At 49.1% G+C, this 25,735-nt stretch overlaps 1 protein-coding gene across 1 annotated transcript; it reads left to right on the top strand.

Annotated features, from left to right (window-relative positions):
- Positions 1-1,663: 1,663 nt before the first annotated feature.
- Positions 1,664-24,417, top strand: Mab21l3 (mab-21 like 3). The gene is made up of 7 exons (NM_001106456.1): positions 1,664-1,892; positions 2,408-2,667; positions 10,652-10,792; positions 13,947-14,238; positions 17,922-18,100; positions 18,688-18,882; positions 21,788-24,417. The coding sequence occupies exons 2-7, from the start codon at positions 2,419-2,421 to the stop codon at positions 22,019-22,021; spliced, it is 1,290 nt and encodes a 429-aa protein (NP_001099926.1). The 5' UTR covers positions 1,664-1,892; positions 2,408-2,418; the 3' UTR covers positions 22,022-24,417.
- The last annotated feature ends 1,318 nt before the right edge of the window (positions 24,418-25,735 follow it).

Raw genomic sequence — 25,735 nt, 5'->3', positions numbered from 1 at the left:
TGAAAAGCTGAGTGCAGAGGCACGTGCCTGGGATCCAGCAACAGAGAAATGGAAGGTAGAGCCCAGAAGGCCTGGAAGCGAATGGCAGAGTTCCCAATAACCAAAGACCCTGTCTCAGGGCAGAGGTAGAAGGACTGACACCGAAGCTTGTCCTCTGACCTCTGTGTGCACACTTTGCTACCTGACTCCAGTACAAAACTAGAAATCAATAAAATGTCACGAATACTTTGGTAAGCAGGCATTAAACATGTTATTGGTCCTTGAAATCTATTACGTTTATTTATCTGTTATTTGTGTATGTGTGTGGGGGCGCACCTGAGGCAGCTGACTCTTTCCATCTACCATGTGGGTCCTGGGAGGTGGGGCGGGATTGAACCCAGGTCCTCTGGCTTGGTGGCAGACGCTTCTATTTGCTAAGCCATCTCGTCTGCCCAGTCCCTACTGTCTGAATTGAGCTAAAGCTGGCTTCCAATTTCAAACTGGCAAGTTATGAAGAAGGAGGATTTCTTTTTTTCTGAGGACGGGGGTACACCTGAATTAACTAGGTCCCTCTTGATGGCTTCACACAATGCTTCAGGCACACCCTTACTCAACAGACTTTTGCTGACCTATTGTCCGTCCAATTAACTAGAGATCTGTATCTGCCGGTAAAGCCTGTTTTCCTCAGCCTGTCTGATAGGAGCTGCCAGAGTCCTTGTCTGTGTCGTAGCCCTGCGCTGCAGAACCTTACCCACTAGGAACCGGGCCATGCTGACTCTAAGCTGTGTTCAAACAATGCACCAATTTTCGGATGTGCCCCTCCTGGGAATGCAAGTGCTGGCAGCTGCCCTGAGTTCCCCAGTACCTTTCCTTCTCCATACCTGGCAACTATCTTTCTGCCTTGGAGCAAGAGAAGTTTCCAGATGCAACATTTGAATCTGTAGTACCGGGTGACTGAGATGGGTCGGCATCAGAGCAAGAATGGTGAAGGTGTGGTCATTTGATTCCAGAAACCTGGGGCAACTTTATTGTGGTCGGGAAAGGCCCTACAAAGGACAGGGACCGTGCAGTAATGATTCCAGAAGTAAAAACAAAAGCAGAAGTAAGAGTAAAACCAAGAGTATGTGTGTGGGGAGGGGAGTGAGTGGGGGTGGGGGTGGGGGTACGTCAGCAGAGTTGAAAGTGACATGGAGAGAGAATTCCAAAAGGCAGGTTTGGACGGGAGAGCTTCTTGTTTCATTGGTGAAAAACAGACATGGTAGATTCAGAATGATGACCATGGTAACAGAAGTCAAGGGACGGAGATTCCCAGACCATTTCAGAGCATGTGCCGTAAAAAGAAGGGGATTTCCAGAACACAGAAAACCAGGTGGAAAATCAAGGCACTGGGGAGGGGGATTCTGGGGAACCTTTGCGGAACTTCAGCTTTTCAGGACTCACATAAGACCTTGGATGGGCAGATGGAGCCGGGAGAAGGCAGCCCCAACGCCTGGAGGAAGGAGGTGGGTGGGGTCTGATGTGGCTCTCACTTGGAGCTGTCTGGGAGGATATGCAAATGCAGGGCCGAGGGAGAGAGTGGAAGGGCTGGATTGGCTGTGGTTGAGTTTTGAGGAGGTTGGTTTGGGAGCTGCCTGCCTGGAAGCCCTGCTTAGAAGTGAGCTGGATTGCCTGCTTTGCTGTCAGTCTTTCGGATCAAGAGTTTCAGGAAGATAAAGGCTGCTGGGATATTTTGCCCCCCTGTATTAAAACTAGCCCCAGCCAGTCAGACTGGGAACTTACTGTCTGTTTTCTAGGATGGGTTTTACTGGTAAAACTAGATGTGTCCTAGACTCTTAAGGGGACTGTTTATACTGAGTATATTTTGAATGCCAGCGTTCAAGTGGGAAAAGGAAATCACATTCTAAGATCAGCAGGTGAGAGGCAGGACTCTGCCCTACTTTTCTCTACGTGAGTCTACCTGTTTGTAAATCTTAATCAATCTCTCTCTCTCTCTCTCTCTCTCTCTCTCTCTCTCTCTCTCTCTCTCTCGTGTGTGTGTGTGTGTGTGTGTGTGTGTGTGTGTGTGTGTGTGTGCGCGCGCGTGTGCGAGCTTGCCTCAGTATACACAAGTGTCTCTGTGAGTTCGTGCTTTTCTAAATGCTAGCCCTGGCCCTCATCTGATTGACAAGGCTTGTGCTGGGCATGATGAGAAATCAGGCTGCTTGTTTGCAATTTCTTATTTGTTTAGGGTAAGGAAGTAAATCAATTGCAGACTTTTCAGGAGTGGAGGGCGAGGGATATTTACTGTCAACAAGATAAGGACAAGGAGATATAAAGACACTGGGCACCAAGGTTCACCTGGTGTCAGGACAACAGGATAAAGAAAAAAACAAAAACAGGATAAGCTCCAATTTGTTTTCATCACGTCTCCTTTTTAATCTTTCTGTAGTTCCCTGAAAGATGGCAGATGAACTCTCCCGTGTTGGGAAGGAGACCTGCAGTGAGCAGGTGAGAAGAAGCCACGTCTCTGGTCCATGCTCGCAGTTCCAGAGACGTTTCATCCAGAGAGTATCATTGCTGAGGAAGCTCCCCACTAGATTTGTCCTCCATCCAGAAAGGAAACAGAAGGTTGCTGCTCTCCCAGGGAATGACCAAGAAGCCATGAAGTGTCTTCCAGAGGGAGACTTAGACCATTGTCTACTGAGTAAGGTGAGTCAGGGCTGGCCTCTCTTAGGCACACCCCCTAATCCTCCACCCCACGGACACTGATCAGAAGGAATCCCCTGCTTCTGGAGACCATAGACAGTTCTCAGGAGCATAGGACAGCTACCCTCAGCACACTGAGGAGGTTAACTCCGTTGGGTCTTATCTCTGAGGTTCATGTGGCCAGCTAATTATCTGAGCCTCAGACTTCTTTCCATAAAATGAAAGTCTGAATGGGATCACTGGGAAATGGCTAGCCAGGCACAGGCACAATGACAAGCTGGGAGTACATGAGTCCTTGCCTCAAAAAGAAAAACATACAAACAACCCCCCCTCCCTGCAAAAAAACAAAACAAAACAAAAAGAAAGAAAACAAAAACAAAACAAAGAACTTAAGACAAAGTTTTTTTTTTTTATTTTAACTACAAAACCGATGATTTTAAAATATTGTTTAGGGGCTGGAGAGACAGCTCAGCAGTTAAGAGCATTAATTAACTGCTCTTAGAGGACCCAAGTTTGATTCCCAGCATCCATTTGGTGTCTCACAACCATCTGTAATTCCAGTTCTAGGGGATCTAATGCCGTTTTCTGTCTCCACGTGCGCCAGGCACACTTGTGGTGCATAGACATGCATTCAAGAAAAACACTTATACATGTAAATTTTTAAAAAATCTTTAAAAAATATTATTTCATTTGCAAGCTGGGCACGGTGGTACCCACCTTTAGTCCCAGCACTCAGAAGGCAGAGACAGGCAGATCTCTGTGAGTTCAAAGGCCAGCCTGGTCTATCGAGTGGGTTCCTGACTAGCCTGGACTATATAGTGAGACCTTGTCTCAAGAAAAAAGAAGACAGACAGATAGGCAGGCAGACAGACAGAAAATGGGAGAGGGGAGAAAGAAAGGGGCTAATTTCAGTTTTTGGCTCATTTGATGTTAGACTTTGTAGGGACCTTAAATACTATTTAATTTAACCTTTGCCATTGTTCCACTTACACACACACACACACACACACACACACACACACACACACACACACACACGAAGCCTCCAAGGCATATCGTTAATGTTTAAACAAAGAGGTTCAAACTGAGAGGTGGGGGACTGGCTTTCGTGTCTTTACATATAAACAAAGCAAAGATTATTATCACAATGAGACGTGGGTGCACTTTTCAGACATCAAGGGAGAATAAGGAAAATCTACCGGTACCAAAAACAATCTCCAGCGAAGTGGTTCCCCAGTGCTCCTCCACACAGAGGCAGTGTTGGCGAACATCTTCCTGGAGCCCCATGTTTTCTGGAAAACCACAACATTCCAATATTCTTAGCTCGGCATTCAAGCGTTTTCCCCTGCCCAGTCCTCTGACGTCTCTGGGCACTCTCACCACCGGAAGTCGTGAATGGTTTTCCAGGCTTGGAATCCAACCTGGATTCTGGTCCAGACCAACCTGGTCTGTTTGGTCTCTAGAGCACATTCTAAAGCTTTCTCTCAGAGACATTTCAAAATACGGAGATATATCTGCATAGGAATCTAGGCTTCTGTCTCCTGTGGGGATAAAAAGAATCAGGGTACCTGGCAACCATAGGCCCTATGTCTGGCCTGGAAGTCTGGCCTGGAAGTCATGGGCTGAGTGTTTGTTAGCGTGTGTGACAGCGATGCAACCCCTTGTTCTGACAGCACGGTCCTGGTTCATCTCTTGCCTCCAAATGTGGGTCAGCCTCTTCGGCCCCCAAGAGCTATGTCCTAAACAGACCTTAGGCCCAGCTTCTCTCTTTCTTTCTTTCTCTCTCTCTTTCCCTTTCTTTCTTTCTTTCTTTCTTTCTTTCTTTCTTTCTTTCTTTCTTTCTTTCTTTCAATTCTTTTTGGTTCATTTTAATCCTCTCTCACGCAGCTCAGAGTTGGCCTAAAAGGTTCTCTACCACCCAGGCACAGAGCACTTCTGTCATCCTGGGGACTGTGGGGCTGATACTGTTCACTTGTTAAGCACCGACTTTTCCTAGCCCTGCCTTGGCTGCTGACTTAAACCTTGGAGTTTCCTTCTACCTTTTCAGAGGATATTCCTTTCCTTCCGGATTCCCAGAGTATCTTGCAAATATGTGGTCTGAAATATCTTCTGAGTCCCTTGGAGATTAAAACAAACACACACACACACCAAAAGGTGTTGACAGGCTGAGGTGCCCATAACATTTATTTAAGGTAGCCATCAACCAACCTTCATTTTTATAGAGGAAGAAAGAGGCTCATGGAGATGAAAGGACTTGGCTGGAGTCCTGTGGCCATGTGGTGAAGGCGCTGGGGTTTCACTGGGCCCAGAGATCAAATCCCCTCTGCTGAAGTTCTCCATCTCACAGACGCACATGGAACCCCTGCTTTATATCAAATCCTGCTTTGTGGTTTGGAGGAGCTCAAAACCAGAGAGATGTTCTGCTAAAAGGGAAAGAAATGCTATGTGTGCCTAAAGGATGGCCTGCCATCGCTACAGAGTCTGTTCTTAACCCGGAGGAGGAAGGGGCTGTTTCGTGTACAGTCAGGGTGTTAACTGCAGTGTGCAGCAGACCCCAGGCTGCCATGGTGAACTCTGAAGAGTGAAGGAAGGGGGCCTTGGCTTTGATGAGAGAAGGAAAAGGGATGGAGATGAGGGCTTAGAGGATGTGTTAGGTTTCAAGTGATGAAACCCATTTACCCACCCACCCCCATTGCATAGGGGTTTTGCGCTCAGCTATGCTTTCTTTTAGGGAGCAGAATCTGAGGTAGCAAATATGATCTGTCTGTCATCTGCTAACTCTGGTGCAAGTTATTTCCTGAGCCTCCTTTTCCCCATCTATAAAGTAAGAACCATCAGCATATGCTACAGCATAGGAGGCCCAGGCGCTCCTGGAAAGACTGAGAAACCCCAGCTCCACAGTGCTGCTGCCGCTCCTGCTGTATGCGGAGGACAGACACCAGGTGGTTGAGGCAATCCTCACAGAATTAGCCTTAGCAGAGAGGAAGGCCCAGTGTCTCCTCTACCTCTGTCACTAAATGTATGTCTTTCTCTCTTTAAACTGGCAAGCTCTCAAGGACAGGAAAGGAGCCTGTTTACTCTGTGTAACCGATTATTGGACCCAAGCAATCCCAAGATTAACAGCCTAGCTTTCTGTTGTCTGGGAGGAGGTTCTCAGCCATTTTCCTCCTTGCCCCCTACCCGGCTGAGGCTCATGCACATGGACCACCTGCTCTGGATGCAGCCAGGCCCCAAACAGCTTTTCCCAGCATGCTGCTTAAGTGCCCTTCCACGGAATTCAAGGAAGGGGGTTGCGACACCGTGAGTCAGCACAGTGCTGTTACAGGGAACAGTCTTGAATTCCCAATACTTTATATTTGAAACAGTAAATTATTCACAAACCTGAACTATTAATAGTAGCAAATGACTTGTGGGTCAACAATAAGCCAGAGGCTGGGAGGGAGGGAGGGAGGGAGGGAAGAGGGAGGGAGGGAGGGAGCCAGGGATGAGACCAGGACGTGATGTCAGGCACGTAGACACACCTGGAGAGGAGGCCCTAGGCAAAACTGTGGTGGGAAGGCGTCATCTGCTGCTCTGTGTGACCTTGGAGCATCCAGCCTTCTGTGCCTGGTTGATTCAGTATGGCTTGGTTTTTGACTAGGCTCTGCCACACCACAAATGTAGCCTTTGAAAAGAAAGAAAGGACCCCTTTTGGTCGGTAGACTTTATCAGCAAGGTAGGTGAAACCTGACTAGGCCCCCAAGATCAAGCTTGATTGAATTATGTTTCACATCCGTTTTCTTCATTTCCCGCTTATACTTATTTTCAAGCTTTTCTTTGCTGGAAATACATTTGGTGAGGAGTCTGTATTGCTAGCTCATTGACACCTGAGGGACTATTAAAAAAAAAGGATTCTGAATTGGTCTTGGAGGGACCTGCACTGTGGTAAAACATCCGTCTTTCACCAAAAATCACTCCCTGCTGTCACTCTCAGGCCCCATCGCTGCTTTTCCTCACCTAGAAGTTGAATCTGAATCCTCTTGTTCTATCTCTCCGGGTTCAGTCAAGACAAGTGAAGGTCATAGTCCAGGGGAGTACCAGGGTCCAGGCTGGGGTTACAACCTGCCACGGGCCTGGGAACCCCAGCGCACATCATTTGAGGTCCATAGATGGCTTGGTGATACTCTGCACTGGTGAGGACCTGACACTGCTGGAATGGCCAGTGGTGTGGGAGAACCGGACCAAGCATCACCTAATGAGACTGCACCCTGCTTCAGCAGCCAAGTCTGGGACTCTGGTCTATGCCCACATCACTGCCTGGCCCCTGCCGGGTTACCTTTGTATGCTTGTAGCACACAAGAAGAGTCAGTAGCACCGGTAAAACAGCAGCTCTAGGCTTGTTTCATGAGGCCTGACTGCAGGCTGAGGCCTTCTCTAGTCAGGAAGAAGATCCGAGGCCCACTGTGCCCACAGCACTGTCATGGAGGGTGTGGCAGGCAGGGAGTGCTGGAAATGGCATTGGAAACCCCGCACCTTTGGTCTAGTTCTACTTCTAATTGCCAGGGTGACATAGGAGAGCCACCTGCTACTTTGGTGCTCTGCTCGGTGATATCAGATAAGATGAATTCTGACGTGGACATAATTCTGAGGTTCTAAGTTTAAGGCACCTAAGTGTAAGAAGTGACAGAGAAAAATCTGTCGTCTTACCTTCTAGACAGCTGAGTCCTCTGTGCTGACTTTCATGTCTGCAGATCAGAGCGCATCAGGACGATGAGCTAAGCACCCAGATAATGAGAGAGGTTATAGGCACCTTCCAGTGTGTGTTCAATCTTGTCCTGCCTAGTCACTGCCCAGTCTGTGGTCAAGTTCATAATGAAGAGCTTTTCTCCCCAGATGGGCTGATCCCCTGGGCACTTTGCCCCGTCCCTTCTTGGTAATATCAGCACTATAATGGATCTTCTCTTTGTGCTGGTTATTTTTTCCTACTTGACAAAAGTTCAAGTCTTTTTTGTCTTTGTTGCTGTTGTTGTTTTGGTTTGTTTCTTGAGACAGGGTTTTTCCATGTATCCCTGGCTGTTCTAGAACTCACTCTGTAGACCAAGCTGGACTCAAATCAGAGATTCCTCCTGCTTCTGCCTCCCAAGTGCTGAAATATGCCACCATGCATATTTGCACCTAGCACATAGCTAGGGTCATTTTGAAGAGGGAACGTTGGTTGAGGAAATGCCTCCATCACATTGGCTGGGGTGGCATTTTCTTGATTGATGATTAGTGTGGGAGGGTGCCGCCCACCGTGAGCAGTACCACCTCTGGGGAGGTGGTCCAGGGTTGTACAGGAAAGATAGCTGAGTAAGCCCTGGAGAGCACAGGCCTGACATCACGTCCTGGTCTCTTCCGTGGCTTCTGCTTGAGTCCCTACTTCGCCTTCCCTGCAGTTAGAATATGATTGGAATGTGTAAGCCAAATCACACACGTTTTTCCATAGAAATGGAAAGCAACCTAGGACGCTTAGCTTCTTAATGTGCGTGTGTGCTTGTGTGCATTGGATTTCTCACATTCGAGTTCTATGGGATAGATCCATTCGAGATCCATGAACTTAAAGATTCGAGGAGTTTGAGGTTATTAGCCTTGACCTCCCATGCCAGCCATTCTGACTGCAGTGTTCTACCTCGTCAGAACACCTCACATGGCTTTTTATTATGTTACTTGTAATGAACCTATGTAATTTCCCCCCACCACACTCATTTAGCAGATTAGACCCTGTTCAGTGCCCTGTAATCTAGCAGCCTGAAAATATGCATTCCCACCTCAGGCTGGAAAATTTCAATGACTAAAACCCCACCTAGCTTCCACCCTTCCTATTCTTACCTAACGCACCCCAAACTCAACAACCCCAGCCGAACACGATCCACTGTCTCTCACAACTAGACCACCCAGACCCCCCACAACCTGGCCATCTTTGCACATGTACCCAAGCCATCCCTCATTCCCTGGGAGATGCCACCTCTCCAGCTTCCTGTTTCCATATTGCCTTTCTCCTACCCTGTGAAGCAGGAAATCTCTCCGGTTCCCAGCATCCCTTCTCATTCCTCTGTCTCCCCCCTCTTCTTTCCCTCTGAAGTGATGTGGTGAGTACCTGGAGATTTGCATGAGCCTTCCTCCTGGGAAATCCCTCCTCCGTGGTGTGCAGCCTCTTCCTCTCCAACTGGCACTTCCCTCTCCGTTTAAACATGCCCAAGTCGGTGTGTCAGTTTGAAACAAAGCCTCTGGCCTTGTGGGTTTTACCTGTTTGCCTCCGTGGTCCAGCTTCTTGAGGAGTGGTGATCCTTGGTCCTCATGAGTTCCCCATCCTGCTCTGGTTGGGAAACTCTGCAGACACTTGTGGGACCCTGACCTCCTCCTCTATTTTCCAGCCCTGCCACCTTACACACCACACATAGAGACAAGGTCCCATGTATCCCAGGACTTGTTGAGAAGCCAAGAATGATCTTCCTGCTTCTACTCCTGATGCACCAGGACTACAGCCGTGCACACCACAATCAGTGTCTGTAGGGCTGAGGTGGAACCCAGGGCTGTGTGTATGTTAGGACAGGGCTCACTCTGCCAACCGATACAGATCCCTGGCCCCTGGCTAATGCTGTCTTACTTTCTGCCTCCAGGAAGGACCCTTGGCCTCCAGATTAGACAGCTGTTCTCTTGCTGTTCCCCAGCATCCCATGAATGCCTTTCCTCAGCACCTGACTCTGACCATTTTAGTTCATCTTACTTGTCACTCTGTAAATCTCTTACCATGGAGTCAATAGTTCTGGCAAAAAGTGGGCATTCGGTGAAAACTGCCCAAACGGACTTGAATTAGGCACACAGGGGAAGCTCTATCTGTGAGACCCTTTAACTAAAGGTTCCCCAAAGCACCCTCCTTTATCTCTGACATCCTGCCCTTGTGTGTGCACCAAGGTGCAGAACCCCCAGAGGGCACAGCCATTCAAAGAGTGTCCCTCAACCCTGTTACTCACACTGACTATCTCAGGGTGGGCACGGCAGGAATAGAAATGGGGGAGTGGCTACTAGTGCCAAAAAGAAGCTGTTACACTGCAGATACAACTGCCGTATTCAAGATCAAGCAAGATGCATAAACCTTAAAAAGACAACTTTGTGGATTTGGTGTTTCCCATGAGATTCTCTAGCCTGTAGAGCCAGGGACCTCATTTTTGTCTCTTGCTACTCAGTGTAGTGTTGGCCATCCGGCCCGGACGAGTTTACTCTCCAAAGACAGGACTTTGTACATATCAAAGAGATCTCAGCATGCAGGTTGGGGGTCCCCTCTCTGTTGTATCTGTCAGCACCCCACACTTCCCCATGACGGAGCTCTCACACTTCTGTCCTCTTATGTAGCTTCCCCAGTGCTGGAAGTGTATAGTCATGTCTGCTCTGCTGTGACACTGCATGAAGCTGTACCTTGCAGACAGCCAATGCTATATGAATATTTATCCACGGACTAAGTCTAGGGGCCGTGGATCCTGTGCAAATGGGTGTGGTCTCAGCCTTGCATTCTGCCTCTCTAAAGGATGGCTCTGTGGCCATCTCATGTGACCCACACTGGCCTTGAACTCGCTGCAGAGCCAAGGTTGGTCCTGAACTTCTGATCTTCCAGCCTCTATCTCCCATGTACTGGGATTACAGGTGTGTGCTACAATGTGCCTCCCTCCCACTGCCCCACACTTATCTCCTGCCTTTGCTGTTGCTTTAATTGCTGTTACCTTTCCAGACTCTGCCCAGGAGTAAGTCCTGGATAACTATTGAGCAACAGTATCTGTTTCAGGAGAAAGCAATGTCATGTTGGTCACTGTCCGGCCAAAGCAGCTCGACTCCATTGGAGTCCTGAGCCCTGGGGCAAGATTTTTGCCCTGAACTTGGGTCAGGCGTCACTCTGCTATGTCTTTGCTTTGTCACCTGTGTGCTGGTGCCTTCCCGGGCTCTGTAACTGTTTTCCTGATCTCCTCACACCCAGATGGACCTGAGGCAACAGCAGATTTCTCAGACAGTGGAAGAGGTACAGAAAATCGTCCACCTTCTGACTACAGAAATCAGCCACCACGACAGTCGATTCGAAGCAGTACCTGCCTCTGACACATACAATGACAGCATTAAGGTAAGCAAGGCTCTCCCTCTCTGAGGAGCTCCAGGAAGCACCCAAACCCTTGTACAGGAGGGACTCTATGTGTGAGAGGTACTTAGGCTACTGAAAACATAGTTCTGCCCCAGGTTTCCACAGCTGCTCCAGGCACAGTTTACACACATGAAACATGAAGTTTCTCTTGTGAGAGTCCACACACTCCTAGACCACAGAAGCTACGGTTGAGGAAGCCAAAGGGCTTGACTGATTCCTGTTTGGCCCTAAGGCCAGATCTCACTCCAAAGACTGATGGTGAAGCATGCTGCCTGGGGCCCAAGCTCAGTTAAGCATCTGCTCATTTGTTAAACACAACTGAATAGATGAGAAGCTAGGCAGGGGAAGGTGAGGGAACCAGTGGGGAAGCCTTTGAAGGTGATAGACTAGGGCTCTGAGGCAGCTCTGAGGAACTAACTGTAGGAGTGCATTGTAGCCCCTCCCTGCTGAGGGATCCCACTGAGGCTAACCACCCAGACCAGTGCATGGCAGTCAGCAGGGATCTCTCTCAGACCCTAACCCACTCAGCCTGTCAGCAGGACATGCTCTTCTCCCCTGAGAAACAGGAAGGGAGGCTCTGTGTCCCTCTGAATCCTCACTACTCTTGATCTCCGTTTTTCTGCATACAAACCTCTTTCACCTAGCATTAGTTTTTCATGTTTTCCCACCAGTCTGTAAGATCCTTGATTTTAAGGCCTAGTGTATGCACATTCAGCCTATGAAGAAAGAACCTGGCACCAAGAAGTGTGACTGGCCCCATGCACCTCAGGCTGGTGGATACAAGGTCCACTCACAAGGTTCTAAGACTTGTGGATTTTGAGGCAGAATCAGATTTTGGGAAACTGATTCTAGGGTGAAGATTGTAAGACTAGCATTGATCCTGTCGTTTTAGAACGCTTGTCCACGTCTTCCTTCCCAGGTCAGTCTCAATCAGGCAAATACAGCTCAGGACTAGAGAGAGCAACACTGCATCACTCTCCCCAGACCTGAGCCACAAGCGTTCCCTTATATGGGCCTAGTTAGATTGATAGCTCAAAATATATCCCATGTTAAACTAACATTATGTCCTGTATATTAAGCTTTGAAATGGGATTGCAGATATAGCTTAGTTGGTAAATGCTTGCCTGGCATGCTCAAAGCCCTGGGTTCGATCCCCAGCATACCTGTGACCTCGACACATGGAATCAAAGGTTGGAGGATAGGGTGCTTGGTCACCTTTGACATCTGTTTTAGTGTGCTGTTTTACTCTACTGTTGCTCTGATAAAATACTGTGGCCAAAGACACCTATGGAAGGAATAATTCTTTTGAGCTTATTTTGGTGGCTAAGCACACAGTAGGTGAGGCAGTGGGAGCACACAGTGGGTCTTCAACCACAAGCATGAAGTAGAGTGAACTGGAAGTAGAGGCAGGTTCTGAACTCTCAGAGTTCACCCCCACCCCCACATACTCATACTCATACTTCCTCCAGCTACCTCTCCAAATAGTGCCCTCACCTGGGGACCTGAGCTCTGAGGGAACATCCAGATCAAATTTGACACCAGCCTGAGATATGGGAAACCCTGTTTAAAAAAGCCAAACAAAACAAAAGACACATAAAACGTCTTTAATTTTACCTTGGACTAAATTGGACAAGTCTTTTCTGCTCAGCGTTTGTGTGACTGGAAATGCAGTAGTTTTATCTCGTGTTGTTGTTGGGGGAATGTGGGTGTGGGTGGATATATCTGTTCAGGAGTGTGCTCCGTGTGTGTGGCTGTACCTGTGGAAGCTGTAGAAGGCAGCCTGGGCTGTCTTCTTGGTGGCCCTGGATTTACATTTTGAGACAATGTCTCCCACTGAACCTGGGGCTCCCTGATTCACTGATAGTGGATATAGTCAACAAGCCCTAGGGACCCCCCTGTTTCTGCCTCCCCAGTGCAGCTTCACACCTGACTCTTGGGAGGTGCTGGCGGTTGGCGCTCATATGACAAGCACTGTGTTGGCAGACCCGCCTGTCCAGCCCCGAAACTCACGTGCAAGTGGACTCAAATCACGTGAACGCTTTGCATTTGTAGTTTAGGTGTCTGACCTCCCTGTTTAATCCAACCTCTGAACACCAGAAGTCATATGGTATCATCATCTAAAGCTTCGAATGTTCTCTGAAAGCGAGGTGGGGTCAGTTGCCGTTGAGTTGGTCACTGCCAGACCAGGGACCAAAGTTTGCTATTGTTGGATTTTCTATAACTTTCTTCAAAGAAGATGTAGCTGGATGAACAAAGAGGCAGGCAGGCGGCTGCCTGGGCACAGACAGAGTTCAGGGTCCCTCGGGAATAGCCACACTGTTACCCAGTTTACTGTGTCCTTTGCCTTGTATGCCTGCCTGCTCTCTTCCTGGACTGCTTAACTGGTTTCTGGAAAGCAGGAGTGGGTGGATTTACATCCATTTTCCCACCGAACGCAGAATCATCTCAATGGCTCACATTGTCCAGACAGACAGACTTTCTTCTCACCTTGGATTCTGTAAGGGTTAGTCATTCACACTGACCCTGGGTCATGGTGACAGACAAGAAGAAAGCATGACACTTTAAAGCCCTGTCACATTCTCCTTAATACCAGAATGCTCAGCTACCCCAAGGCTAGAACCATTGAACAAACTGCCACAAGAACTCAAAGTTTCTCCTCTTCCATTCCCTGTCAGTCTCCCCAGGTGGTCTGGAGCCCCTCTGAGCTTTAGGTCCCTCAATGGGGAAGTGGCATCCGAGTTACCTGTTGGTGTGACTTCAGGGAAGGGATGGGCACAGCCAGAGATTTGGGTTGTGTGTGAGGCTCAATGGATTTATTTCTGCTTTCCTTTCTTCTCCTGAACTTCGGGTTCCCTCCAGAGTTCTGGGTTTTCTTCATGCTTAACTTGTGGCCTCACAAACCCCAGAGCTCCTTGAGTCAAGTCACGCTGTCTGCCACAGCCCCACGTGGGTCAGTGGCAAAACAAAACAAAAAAACGTACTTCTCAGCGATCCCCAGGCGTGTTCTGCACACCTCATCACATTGCTGAGGGTTGCACGGTCACTTGAGCTGCCTGACTGGACAGGTCTGCACCCCTCTGCCAATCGCCTCCCCCAGGGTGTGAGCTCAGTTCCTTCTCTCTGCTTCTGACCTCAGGTTTTGGCCCCCAGCCTCTTCCACGTCACTGTCCCACTGAGAGGCCTCGCAGGGTACAAGGGGGTCCGGACACCACGCTGGAGATACTACAGCTTGCAAGGCACCAAGCTCTCCTGCCCTCTGCGGGACCCCGAGGGCCTGCAACAATGGCTGGAGACTGAGACGTTCATGAAGACCCTCTGGCAATGGCACAAGGTGGACGTGAACATTGAGGGGGACATTGTGCCAGCCAAAGTCCTCCAGATATTCCAGATGCTGGTGGAAAATGCCGTGAGAACCTGTCACCTCTCAGGTGAGCTGGTCAAGGGGAAGGGAGAGGGGAGCTATAGCCAGTCACCTTTTGCTCTCTGGCGATGGTGGGGGAGGGGGCACTAGTCTGTTAATGAAACCCCCAGGGCAGGGATTCATTCTCCTGAACGTCTATGACTTAGAAATTACCGTCCTGACAAACACACCTCAGGCTGTGGGTTTGCTCCTCATCCCCAGACTCATTGCACTTATCTAAAGCAGCAGATTACTCACACCCCAGACCATGGTTATCAGCACATTTCTGTGCAATACCAAGCATCTGACTGACTGCACGCAGGGTGTGGAGACTGGATGCCTGGAAAGCACCAAGCTACCACAGCAGAAGCCTGAGGACACACTGACCTTCACAACTGCAAACACTGAAGCCACAATAAGCACAGGGTGACTTATGCACACACAGATGCACACACATAAACACACATGCGCACGTGGAAAAACTGACTAAGTTCCTTAATTATGAAAGTAGTTATAAACCGGTGAGGAAGGTGAGCTGATGAACAGAAATAATGGCACACAAACAGAAACCAGAAAGGAAGGAAAGACCAACCACACAAGCACAGGGATCTTGGGGGAAGAATATAAATAGTTAATATGTAATATAAATGTTAAAAATTCCAGCAGATGCCAGGCACAGTGTGGCTGGTGCGTGCCTGTAATCCCAGCACTGGGAAGGCTGAGGCAGGAGAATTACTACAAGTTTGAAGCCATCCAGGGTTACATAGTGAGAACCTATCTTATAAAATTAAATATTTGGGGCCAGAGAGATGCACAGTTAAGAGCAGGGGCCGCACTTGCAGAAGACCCGAGTTCAGTTCCCAGCACCCACCTCAGGTGACTCACGTCCACTTTAACTCCAGCTCCAGAGGATCTGATGCCCTCTGCTGGCCTCCATGGGTACCTGCATGCGTGTGTACGTAATACACACATCATATAATTACAAATAAATCTGAAGGAAAACAACAATGACAAAGAATCCCAACAACAATAGGAGCATTAAAATTCCGAGCAGATTAACAGCTATCAGAAGTCTGAGCAGGGTGGCCCTGTGGGGTTGGGTGGGTCGGGTGAGATGGGCTTTCTCCTGTTCTTGGGAGCATTTCACTTTTAAAGGACAACTTGTCCATTATTTATCTTTATGAAGTGCTTACCTGGCCATTCAACAAATAAGCTTTTGCAAACACACAAAGAACTGTGACCAAGGAGATCCTCTGCTCTAGGTTTGAAAACGGTAACCAACTAGGAAAAAAGAAATCTAACTATCCAAGAAAACTGGTCCAGTCCATGATGGCACCTGTGCCTGGCAGACTGCATGCAGCCCCTGCCAAGCAAGACACACGCGAGCACGCACATCTTATGAAAAATTACACAAGCTACAGAACTCGGTGTCAGATGATACATTTGTAAATGTTTGTCTGAACAGAATAGCTCTGAAAGTCCCCCATCCTGGTCATATCTCATGGGTGCTATAGAAGGCGCTTGTGTGGATATTTAATTCTGTGGCAACCTGAGACTGGGATAACATGCAGCTTAGCTGGTGGAATATTTGCCTGGCATGGACAACACCTGGGATTCGATCACCGGCACTGCGTACATCTGTCACGTTGGTGCACCTCTGATCACTGCACTCTGGGAGGTGGAGAGAGGGAGGGTCAGAAATTCAAAGCCATCTGTTTGCTGCATAGAAAATTCAAGGCCAGCCTGGGATACTGGAGACCTTGTTAAAATTAAAAAAAAAAAACAAAAAACAAAAAAAAAAAGAGGAGGAGAAGGAGGAAGGAAAGAAGGAAGGGAGGGAGGAAGGAAAGAAGGAAGGGAGAGAAGAGAAAGAGTTCTTTTCTGAAGCTGCCTGAGGGTCATGCACTAGAGCCACACACATCTGCAGAAGCAGAGAGTAGTCCAGGCAGCCCAGCTCCAGGTTCAATGCTAACCTTCAGAGATGCTCCACTAGTGAAAGTTGGGATGGGAGTGGCAAGCAGGGCCAGGCCAGTGTGGCACTTTCAGTGACTAAAGCTGAAGCCACACTCCTTATCCATGCCTTGTTGGGGCCTCTCTGGTGAGATGTAGACCATGGGCCATTTATCACACCTAGCTCAGGACAGCTTGCTTTCCCCAGAACAGTCAAACACAGTTTACAGCTTCCTTTCCCCTAAGAAGGAAAGACTGAAATGACAGACCTTAGTTCAAGATACCCACCCTTATCTGTAACAAAGCCAAAAAAGAAAAAGTCCAAATCACCCATGTGTTGGGGCTGGAGAGATGCTCAGTGGTTAGAAGCACTTGCTGCTCTTGTAGAGGACCTGGGATCAGTCCCCAGGATCCAGTCTGTTATCTCTAGTTCCAAGGGATCTGATACTTTCTTCAGGCCTCTGCAGGCTGCTACATGTATGTAGTGCACAGAAACTTGTGCAGGCGCACAAATACACATAGATTAAAATAAAATAAAAATCCATTGTTTTGAAAAGAGAACCCCTGGCAATGAGGTCAGGCTGGCTCATGAGCTGGAAAACTCACCACACATTTCTTCTTCTGTGCCTGCTTGGAAAATGAAATAACGGAAACTCCCTTCCATTCACCTGGCCCCTTCCAGCTGTGACCCCTCCCACCCACCTGGCCCCTTCCAGCTGTGACCCCCTCCCACCCACCTGGCCCCTTCCAGCTGTGACCCCTCCTACCCACCTGGCCCCTTCCAGCTGTGACCCCTCCCACTCACCTGGCCCCTTCCAGCTGTGACCCCTCCCACCCACCTGGCCCCTTCCAGCTGTGACCCCTCCCACCCACCTGGCCCCTTCCAGCTGTGACCCCTCCCACTCACCTGGCCCCTTCCAGCTGTGACCCCTCCCACTCACCTGGCCCCTTCCAGCTGTGACCCCTCCCACCCACCTGGCCCCTTCCAGCTGTGACCCCTCCCACTCACCTGGCCCCTTCCAGCTGTGACCCCTCCCACTCACCTGGCCCCTTCCAGCTGTGACCCCTCCCACTCACCTGGCTCCTTCCAGCTGTGACCCCTCCCACTCACCTGACCCTTCCAGCTGTGACCAAGAGACTGATTCAAATGAAAAGCAGGTTAGTAGGACTCCCCTGGAAGGCACCCAGGGAAGGGTGGGGTCAGTGCCAACCTTCCTGACATGAGATCGAAGTCCTTACCCTCACCTGCACAGGGATCCCTGCTAAACCAGCACTGAGACAGAAATGTTAGATTCCATCTCACAATAACCAGTACGCTTCTTTTCCATCTTATTCTCTGACCTTCCTTCATTGAACTTTCTGAAAAGAACCTATCTATCAATTTGAATGGAAACCTGCTGGGTTATAACCCAGAGGTATTGTGATCAGCGTTGAGGCCCTAGGTTCAGTCTCCCCCGACACTCACATATGCATGCATACATGATCTCCAGCATAACACAAAACACGTGCGTGTGCACACGCACACACCCCAAAATAATATGTGCTTCAAAGCTTTGGAGTTGTGGGGAGAAAAGGCAAAGACCCACCCGCATGAGCCTTCCTTGTGACACTGTGATGGGGCAGACTGTCTGGTGTCTACAGAACTGACACTGACAGTCGCACTGACAGCTCCCAGAGCATTTGCTCACTGCTTCCGGCCCTGCTGCTTGTGCAGAGCAAGGCTTTCTCTTCTCAAGTGTCCCTCTGGTTCTCTCCCATCAGGCAAAGTCACTGTGCTAGAAAAACGCACTACTGTTTGGGTTGCTGTGGAAACGTCCACAGGCCAGGTAGAACTGGAGCTGGCCCCCACTGTGGAGATCCCCACCACCTGGCCTGAGAAAGCCCAGTGGCCTCGGTGTCTGAAGCGGTGGCCTTCCCCAGAGAGAGTGGAGTGCATCAAGGTATGGGTGAGCAGATGGGGTTCATTTGGTAGAGTGCCATGAGCTTTGCCAATAACATTGAGCACATTACTGAGCATGTAGTGTCCTAGGGAAGCAGGGGGTTCCTTAGAGTTGCTGTTCTAATTCACATGTCCCCCTCCCACCATGGCAGCACTGACTGAGCTTGTCAGAAATGCAGGTTTCTTATCAGAAACCCATAGGCGAAAGCTGGTAAGTCCTCTAGGGCTCTGACATTGGTAGAAACAACTGCCATCAAGGGGTCTGAGCCACCCCTGCTCCCTGAGTGTACCAAGATGCTTTGCATTCTCCCATGATGCCTTTAGGCCTCAGTGTTTTGGCATCCACATTTGAGTGAGAATAGTCAGTGTGTGTTTGTCTTTTTCTAGCTTATTACATTATGCATATTATACTCCAATCCCATCCTTGCCCCTGTGAATGACTGAATTTGATTCTTTTTATTGGCTGAATAATATTCCATCGTATAGACATACCACAAGATGTGGGCAATGGGTCCCTCCAGCTGTCTGAGCTGTTCTCCACGTGAGCCAGCTTCCTGTGTCTCACTTCCTATCCTTCTTTGTTTTCAGTCATTTGGGTTTAACTTGGTGGCCCAGTCCACCTATCACTGGCAGCTGAGCTTCTCCCAGGCAGAGCGGGTGCTGTGTGAGCAGCTGGATGAAGATGGAGGCTGCCGCAGGCGGTGTTTTCAGGTCCTGAGGCAGCTGAAGGAGGATGTGTGGTGTCCAGGGAGGAGGCCGGTCATCACCACCCACCACCTGCAGGTGAGCACGGGTGTGGCAGGGAGTGGGGGAGGGCTGTTGGGGCAGCTGTCTCTAGGTAGGTCCCAGTGTATGTGTGATGGGATCAGGATAGAGTCATGGGAACTGCTTTCAATTCCCAGATCTCCACACCACATGCGTCTCTGCTCATGGAGACACCAACCCCAGCTGTGCATCATAGCAACTAGGTTTTCTTTCCTGCCTTCCTGACCTCTGCTTCTCAGCCCCGTTCCCTCCTCCTTTCGTAACACTAGGATTTATTGAACAAATTAGCACATTGTATCCCATCACATTTGTGAGGTGTAGAGTTGAGACACACCAAACATCCACCATGTAAAGCCAGGTGATGAGCGTTCCCCTCTGGAATGTTTATCCCATCTGTGTGTCTTTGAACTCCCCTAGTTATTTCAAAAAACTGAATGGCTGTAAACTGCAGGCCTGCTGCCATGCTGGAGAGCGTGTAAATGTGTTCCCGCCATGGATTTTGGTGGAACCGTCCAACCTTCCTTTGTCCCTTCTCCCTTCCTTCCTACCTTCTCACAACCGCTGTCTTCTTTTGTGGACCCCACTGTATCAGTGCTCATGTGACAGAGTGTGCAGTGTTCATCTGCCGTCTGCTTCCTTATCTCCTGGGCTCCCCACCTCCTCCACGCTGCCGCGTGTGACAGGATGTCCGTGGATGAGCAGTATTCCACTGTGTAGACGTACCACGTTTTCTTTATTCTTTTGTGGATGGACACTTAGGTTAGTCATTTTTTCTGGGCTAGTGTGAATAATACCGCAGTAACCACAGAGTGTAGGATCTCTTTAATATTCTAATTTCTTTACTTCTGTATATGTGTCTGTGTAAGTATACGCTATGTGTGTGCAGGTGCACTAGGAGGCCAGGAGAGGGCGTCAGATCCTGGAGCTGGTTTATAGGCCATTGTGAGCTGCCTGAGGAGTCCTGGGGACTGAGCTCAGGTCCTCTGGGTGAGCGGATGAGCATCAAGTGTTCATCCATCCAGGACTTCAAATATACACTCTTAAAACTGATTACTTTTGGTTGCCATGTTTAATTGCATATATAATTGGGTTTGGTGTGACACCTTTGCATATGTGGACAAGGTACATCACCCACATCCAACCTCCCTTTGCACTGCCCCCTTCCCCCCACCCCGTCCCTCCCCAATCCCTTACCCCACCCCAACCCCCTTGCCCACCCCCTCACCCCAACCCTCCTCACCCCACCCCCTTCACCCCATCCCTACCCAACCCCCCTTCACCCCACCCCTCTCCAGATTCCCAGCCCTCCTCCTACCGTATTCAGATCGACTTTATCTTTTAGTTTCCACATGTGGGAAGGAACACGCAGTGTCCATCTTTCCAAGTCTGGTTCATTCTACCTAACACATGTCCTTCCATATGGCTGTAGAGGACAGGGTTTCATTCTTTCTGGATGAACAGTCCTCCATGTGTCTTAGTGCCCTGTTTTCCCTGTCTGTCGCTGTTGGTGACACTTGGCCTGATTCCGTACTGTTCTTGACACCAGTGTCAGTCGAAAGGATGGCAAGCAAGGCAGGGACCGAGCCTCGCAGAGCGTGGTAAGGAGCGCATCCTTAGCCAGGTGCCCACGTGACCAGCAAGAGCAGAAGGATGTCTGGGAATATGAATGGGCTAGCCTAGCCTACACAGCTTCAGGCCAGCCAGGGCTACATAGTGAGACCCTGTCTTGTATTCTTAGCCACCAGTGAGAGGAACTGTTATTTTGATAAAAAGACAATGAAAATTTGTATTTTACAAAGAACTTCAGATTGGCTGGTAATTGGAAGGCACAGACAGGTTAGACTGCCACCAAAGTGTGGTGGGGAGGACGGTGGGAGGGAGGTGAAGCTGAGTGGCAGGTCTGAGAGGCCAATGAGCAGGAAGATGGGAGGTTGAGTTGTGAGTGACACTGCCCCAGGTTGTATCTGGCACAGCTGGCTGGATACGCCGGTATAAAGGCGGAGCAGGTTTGTGGCAAAGGCCATGAGCTCAGCCTGGGCATGTTGAAACTGAGGTAACTTGCCAATACCCAAGACTAAGCAGGTCAGAGGCAGAGTCTGGGCTGGAGAAGGTACCATGTGAGTCCTCCATCTTACTCAGAAGGTGGCTCTGCTCTGAGCACTAGGTGGGGGAGAGGCAAGAACAGGGAGGGACCCTCAGGAATCCCCAAAGCACAGATGCGTGCAGTGCAGAGGAGTAGCTGGGTTGAGAGGAGAAGGCTTGGAAGACCATTGTCTCAGAGGCCAAAAGAAGAGTTGGTTAGAGAGGGAGGGTGAGGGCCACTAACTTTCTGACCCACTGGCAGACAAGCAGGGGTGAGGCTGAAAGGGCCTATGGTTTGATGCTTGGAGATCTTGGGCTAAGAGGGTAGCATTCAGGATTAGTGGCAGAAGGCTCCCCACTGGAGTGGGTGAAGGGACAGAGTGAGTGGGAAGAGAGGAATTAAGCAAGGCCTGCAGGGGAGAAGCTGGCCATGGGAGAGCAAATAGCTCTGACCAGGCCGAGAAGGTGGCCACTTCTAAGAGGTGAGTCGCTCCTGTAGGGTTCCTGAGAGGCAGAAGCCTGTGAGAGAGTGGTGGATACAGAGAAGAGACCGCCATATTGGCAGAACTCTCTGGTCTGGGAGATGAGGGCTTCCATGTATCCCTGCTAGGAGGCAGGGGGCCTCTGCTTGGATGGTGGTATGACTCACCAGGAGAGTGTTGATGGTTGGGATGTCAGAGGAAAGCAAGAGAGAATAACTTGGAGGTACGAGCCAGTTAGGTGAGCCCCAGGCCCAGGTGAAGCAATGGGTCTTTAGTTCCTGGTGAATCCAGTTTTCCCAGGATGCCTCGTTCCTCCTCCCATGTAAACTCAACTTGTTCCCAATGTCTCTCTTCCACAGACCGTGCTCTTCTGGACTTGTGAGAAATACCCCCACCTCAAGGACTGGCAGGTCTTCCACCAAGCGTTCCTGCGCCTCGTCCGGAAGCTGCACAGATGCGTGAGCCAGCACTTCCTGAAGCACTACTTTGTTCCAAAGAGCAACCTCTTTCAGTCAGCTAACCCAAGTGAGCTGGATGCTGTGGCCCAGAAAGTGGCCTTCTTCCTAAAGAATCCACAGCTCGAGCTGCCCTGAGATGGTCCCGGGAAGCCTTGCTTCATTTCTTCCTGCTTGACTTGGTTCTCAGGGTGGTTCCTTTGACAGCTGCCGGGATCTGATGCTAGAGAGAGACCGCCAATGACAGAATGAGTCAGCCCAGCTCACGAGAGACAAAACTGCTCCTGCCCCTGGCCACACAAGCATTTCAGCTTCCCTACCTCTCCTGGGGACAGCTCTCACCCAGCTTCCCTAGTGACTGATTTTCCTTGCTCAGGAGGTAGACTCAGGGCAGGCCAGGCTTTAGCCTGCTGCTCGTGAATTCTCCAGCTGGCTGGACCAGAACCCATACAATGACAGACAGCTCATCGGTGACTGCTGTCCTTCATGACTCTGTGCTTCAGCTCCAAGCAGAGGCCAGTGGTCCAGGCTCCTGAGCTGTTCTGCTGCCCCTCTCTCAAGTGTGGGGAGTCATCGTGAGGCTTAGGGAAAATCCTAGAGAAGGATGCAGCTGGAATTCTCTCTACCTGTCACTCTGCCACGGTCAGGCCTAAAACTTGCTTCCATTTCAGGAATGAGCTCTGTGCTGTAGCCCTGCATGGATCCCCTCCATGTCCTTCACATCTGGATGTTAGCTCAACCTGTTCAGTCACTCACTGACACATAAATACACACTAAGCACTGAGAATACAGAAATGAAGAAGACTCACTGGAGAAGACAGAAAGCGAACAGCAGATTGATAAAGTCGGTCACCAAACACAGAAGGAGTGAGGGAGAGAGTGTGGACTGCTAAGAGAGGCCAGAATGGTGACCTCAGGCAGGCTGGGGTGGGTGGGCAGGCATCTCTGGCTGTGTGAAGCTAGGGCTGAACCAGTACTGTTGGGTCCTGGGATCAAAGGTGCAATATTTACTTACAACAAGAAGAAAGACTTCGTGGTCTGAAACACATTTCAGATGGTGGCTCTGGTGACTGTGTCAGGAGGTGCGGAGGTCCTTACTCTTCAGAGAATTTCAAGCCCCACAGCATCACACATCTGTACAGTCTGGGGATTGTGCTCTTAGAGCAAATGGCTTCCTTTGACATTTTCCTAATGTTGGATCCGAAGGACGACCACCAAAGATCTGCTCGTCCCCAAAGACAACCAGAGCCGAGATTCGATGCAATCAGCAAGAGGTTTATTGATTCCGGCGCACCAGGGTTCCTCAGCCTTCAAGCAGGAGAAGGAGAAGAACCCTGTCCTACAGATACAGGCTACTTTTAAGCACAAAAGCCACAAAAAAAACCACAGGAATGGGGATGGGTACATCGAGGCACACAAGGATTGGTTGGAACCATTTGCCCTTTAACTTCATTGGTTCACATCATGGTCACATTGTCTTTGGTGACTGGAGCAATGCTGTGGTTTTGGGTGGTAGAAAGTCCCTGACAGTCCTGCTTGTCATGAGACTACCACCTGCTGGTCATAGGACCACGAGGACAGGGTATAACTAGGTCATAAAACCACAAATGGGTTAACTGGTGGAATTCCCGGCAGGGGAATTTTTCTTAGGGGAGGGGTGTAGCTTGTGGAATTTTCCTTTAGTTCTACACTAATGCTTCTCAATTCCAGGGGATCCTTTGTGAATTTTGAACATTCTCCCTAAATTTGCTTAACAAAGTAATATTCTTAAAGGCACAAACACTGCTTTGGAGGCTTTGAAGAAACCTGCATGTGGAAGGCTGAGCCCTAAACCTTTGACGTGCTGAGCATGTGCCCTGCCAATGAGCTGCATTGACCTTTTATTTAGAGGCTGGATCTCACTAAGTTGCCCAGGATGGCTCTATTTTTTATTAGTGTTTTTTATTAGAATATATTAATTACACTTAATGATTTGTTTCATGTGTTATTTTCGTGCATGTATAAATTTTGTGTATGTGTGTGTGCGCATGTATGTAAGCCAATGACTTTACTAAGGGTTTTATCCAGAAACATGGGTCAGAGACAAGTTACAGAGAATGGGCACCTTCTAGTGGCTACACCACTGAAGGAACTGCCATTAACCGCTTATAAATCATCAGGAAGGAATGGGAACTTGTGACAGAATGGTGGCAGTCCAATCTTGTATGAGTGAACATGGCATCTGAGTGTTGAATAGTATCATGACTACATTGTAGCTGAAGACAGCAGTCCACAACACTCCACCCCATCCATCAGCTGTCCTTTCTCCATCCCATGACATTTCCCAAGCTGGCTTTGAACTTACCCTGTAAGCTTTGAACTTGCGATCCTCCTGCCTCAGCTTCCCAAGTCGCTGGAATGATAGTCCTGTACCACCACTTCTGATTATGTTTTAGTGAAAAATCAATATTGTTTTCTTTTTTTTTTCAAAAGTGCTACAACAAAATAGTGAGAACCCCAGATAATCACTCAGTAAATCATAGTTTTAAAAGGTTGAAAACATGTCTTACTTAACTGTGTGACTTTTTTTTTCTTGGAAGCATGAAGAAAGCAAATGTTGAATCACCAGGACTTCTAGTCATTGAAAGCATTAAAATATATACACAATAACAGTAGCAAAAAAGAAAGCTGGATGTGTTGTTACTTAAAAACTGTGTGGACTTTAGAAAGCGTGGGCCCAGAGGCCTGTGAGACTAAGTGTTTTCCCATTAGAGCTGTGCACTGTGGAAGTTGTAGAATGTTAGGTCAATTCCTGGCTGTTCCTACATCTGGCCAGCAGAGGGCAGCAGACACTCACAAATGAAAAGAGCCAGGTCCTACAAGTCTTTCATTTTCAGGACTGTTGGTCTAAAAGCCAAGCCCAGCTTCCTGCTAACAGGTGGTTTTCTACTGTTGCTAAATTTCTAGCCTTTTATAGTACCTTAGCTAAAGCTCCAGTCTATGCTCAAAACTGAGCTCTGAAAGGGGAGCCTACAGAATAGCCCAGCCTGGACACTGCAGATGTTCAGCTCCAGGGTTTCTGAGGCTGGATTGCACGGGGCCGTGCAGCAACGTCTGATCACAGCGTTCCTTGGCTTTGGTCAGTTTCTGTCTTCATTTTTACAATAACAAAGATATGTTCGTGTGTCTCTATGTATACATGCCATGTGTGTGCACGTGCCTGAGGATTCCAGAAAGAGGAATTGGATTCCCCCTGACATGGGTACTGGGAACTGACCTTAGATCCTCTGTCAGAGCAGCAAGGACTCTTAGATGCGGGCCCACCTCTCTGGTTTTCTCCCTTCCTTTCTTCATCCTAAAAATTCTCCAAAGGACCTTTTCCATCTCCCACTCACATCCAGTAGTGGGGCTATGCTTGCTCAGGGAACGGTGGCATTCAGCCATTCGGATGAACCTGGCTGCGTGCCTCTTACCTGTGATGCTGGGTGAGCATATGGCCTTCACCAGTTGCTTGTCCTCTCTGAGTCTTCAACTTCCCTGTCTCCCCAAACAGCTGCTGGTGCATAAGTCATATCCTCCCCGAGTTCACCGACTGAAGCCCTAATCCCCCGCATCCCACAAGACAACTATTAAAGAGAGAATTAAGTTAAAGTGTTGTTGCCTGTTGGGAGATCCTTAATCCCGAACGGATGGTGGCCTCCAAAAGGCACTAGAGTTCACAAAGGTGGCACTAGAGATGTGCCAGAGAGAGAGAGAGAGAGAGAGAGAGAGAGAGAGAGAGAGAGAGAGAAGCCACTGTATGCCAGAGGACAGAAAGGACTGGTTACAGAGACCACAGAATTTAGCCCTGCCCATACCTTGACCTTGAACTTG

The sequence above is a fragment of the Rattus norvegicus genome, chromosome 2 (genome assembly GCF_036323735.1).
Source record: "Rattus norvegicus strain BN/NHsdMcwi chromosome 2, GRCr8, whole genome shotgun sequence".
Lineage (NCBI taxonomy): Eukaryota > Metazoa > Chordata > Mammalia > Rodentia > Muridae > Rattus > Rattus norvegicus.
This window is presented reverse-complemented; position numbering and strand designations above follow the sequence as displayed.

Coding starts and splice junctions, on each gene's coding strand:
- Mab21l3 (NM_001106456.1), top strand. CDS start 2,419: ATGGCAGATGAACTCTCCCGTGTTGGGAAGGAGACCTGCAGTGAGCAG. Junction 10,793..13,946: donor CATACAATGACAGCATTAAG/GTAAGCAAGGCT, acceptor TTCTGACCTCAG/GTTTTGGCCCCCAGCCTCTT. Junction 18,883..21,787: donor TCACCACCCACCACCTGCAG/GTGAGCACGGGT, acceptor TCTCTTCCACAG/ACCGTGCTCTTCTGGACTTG.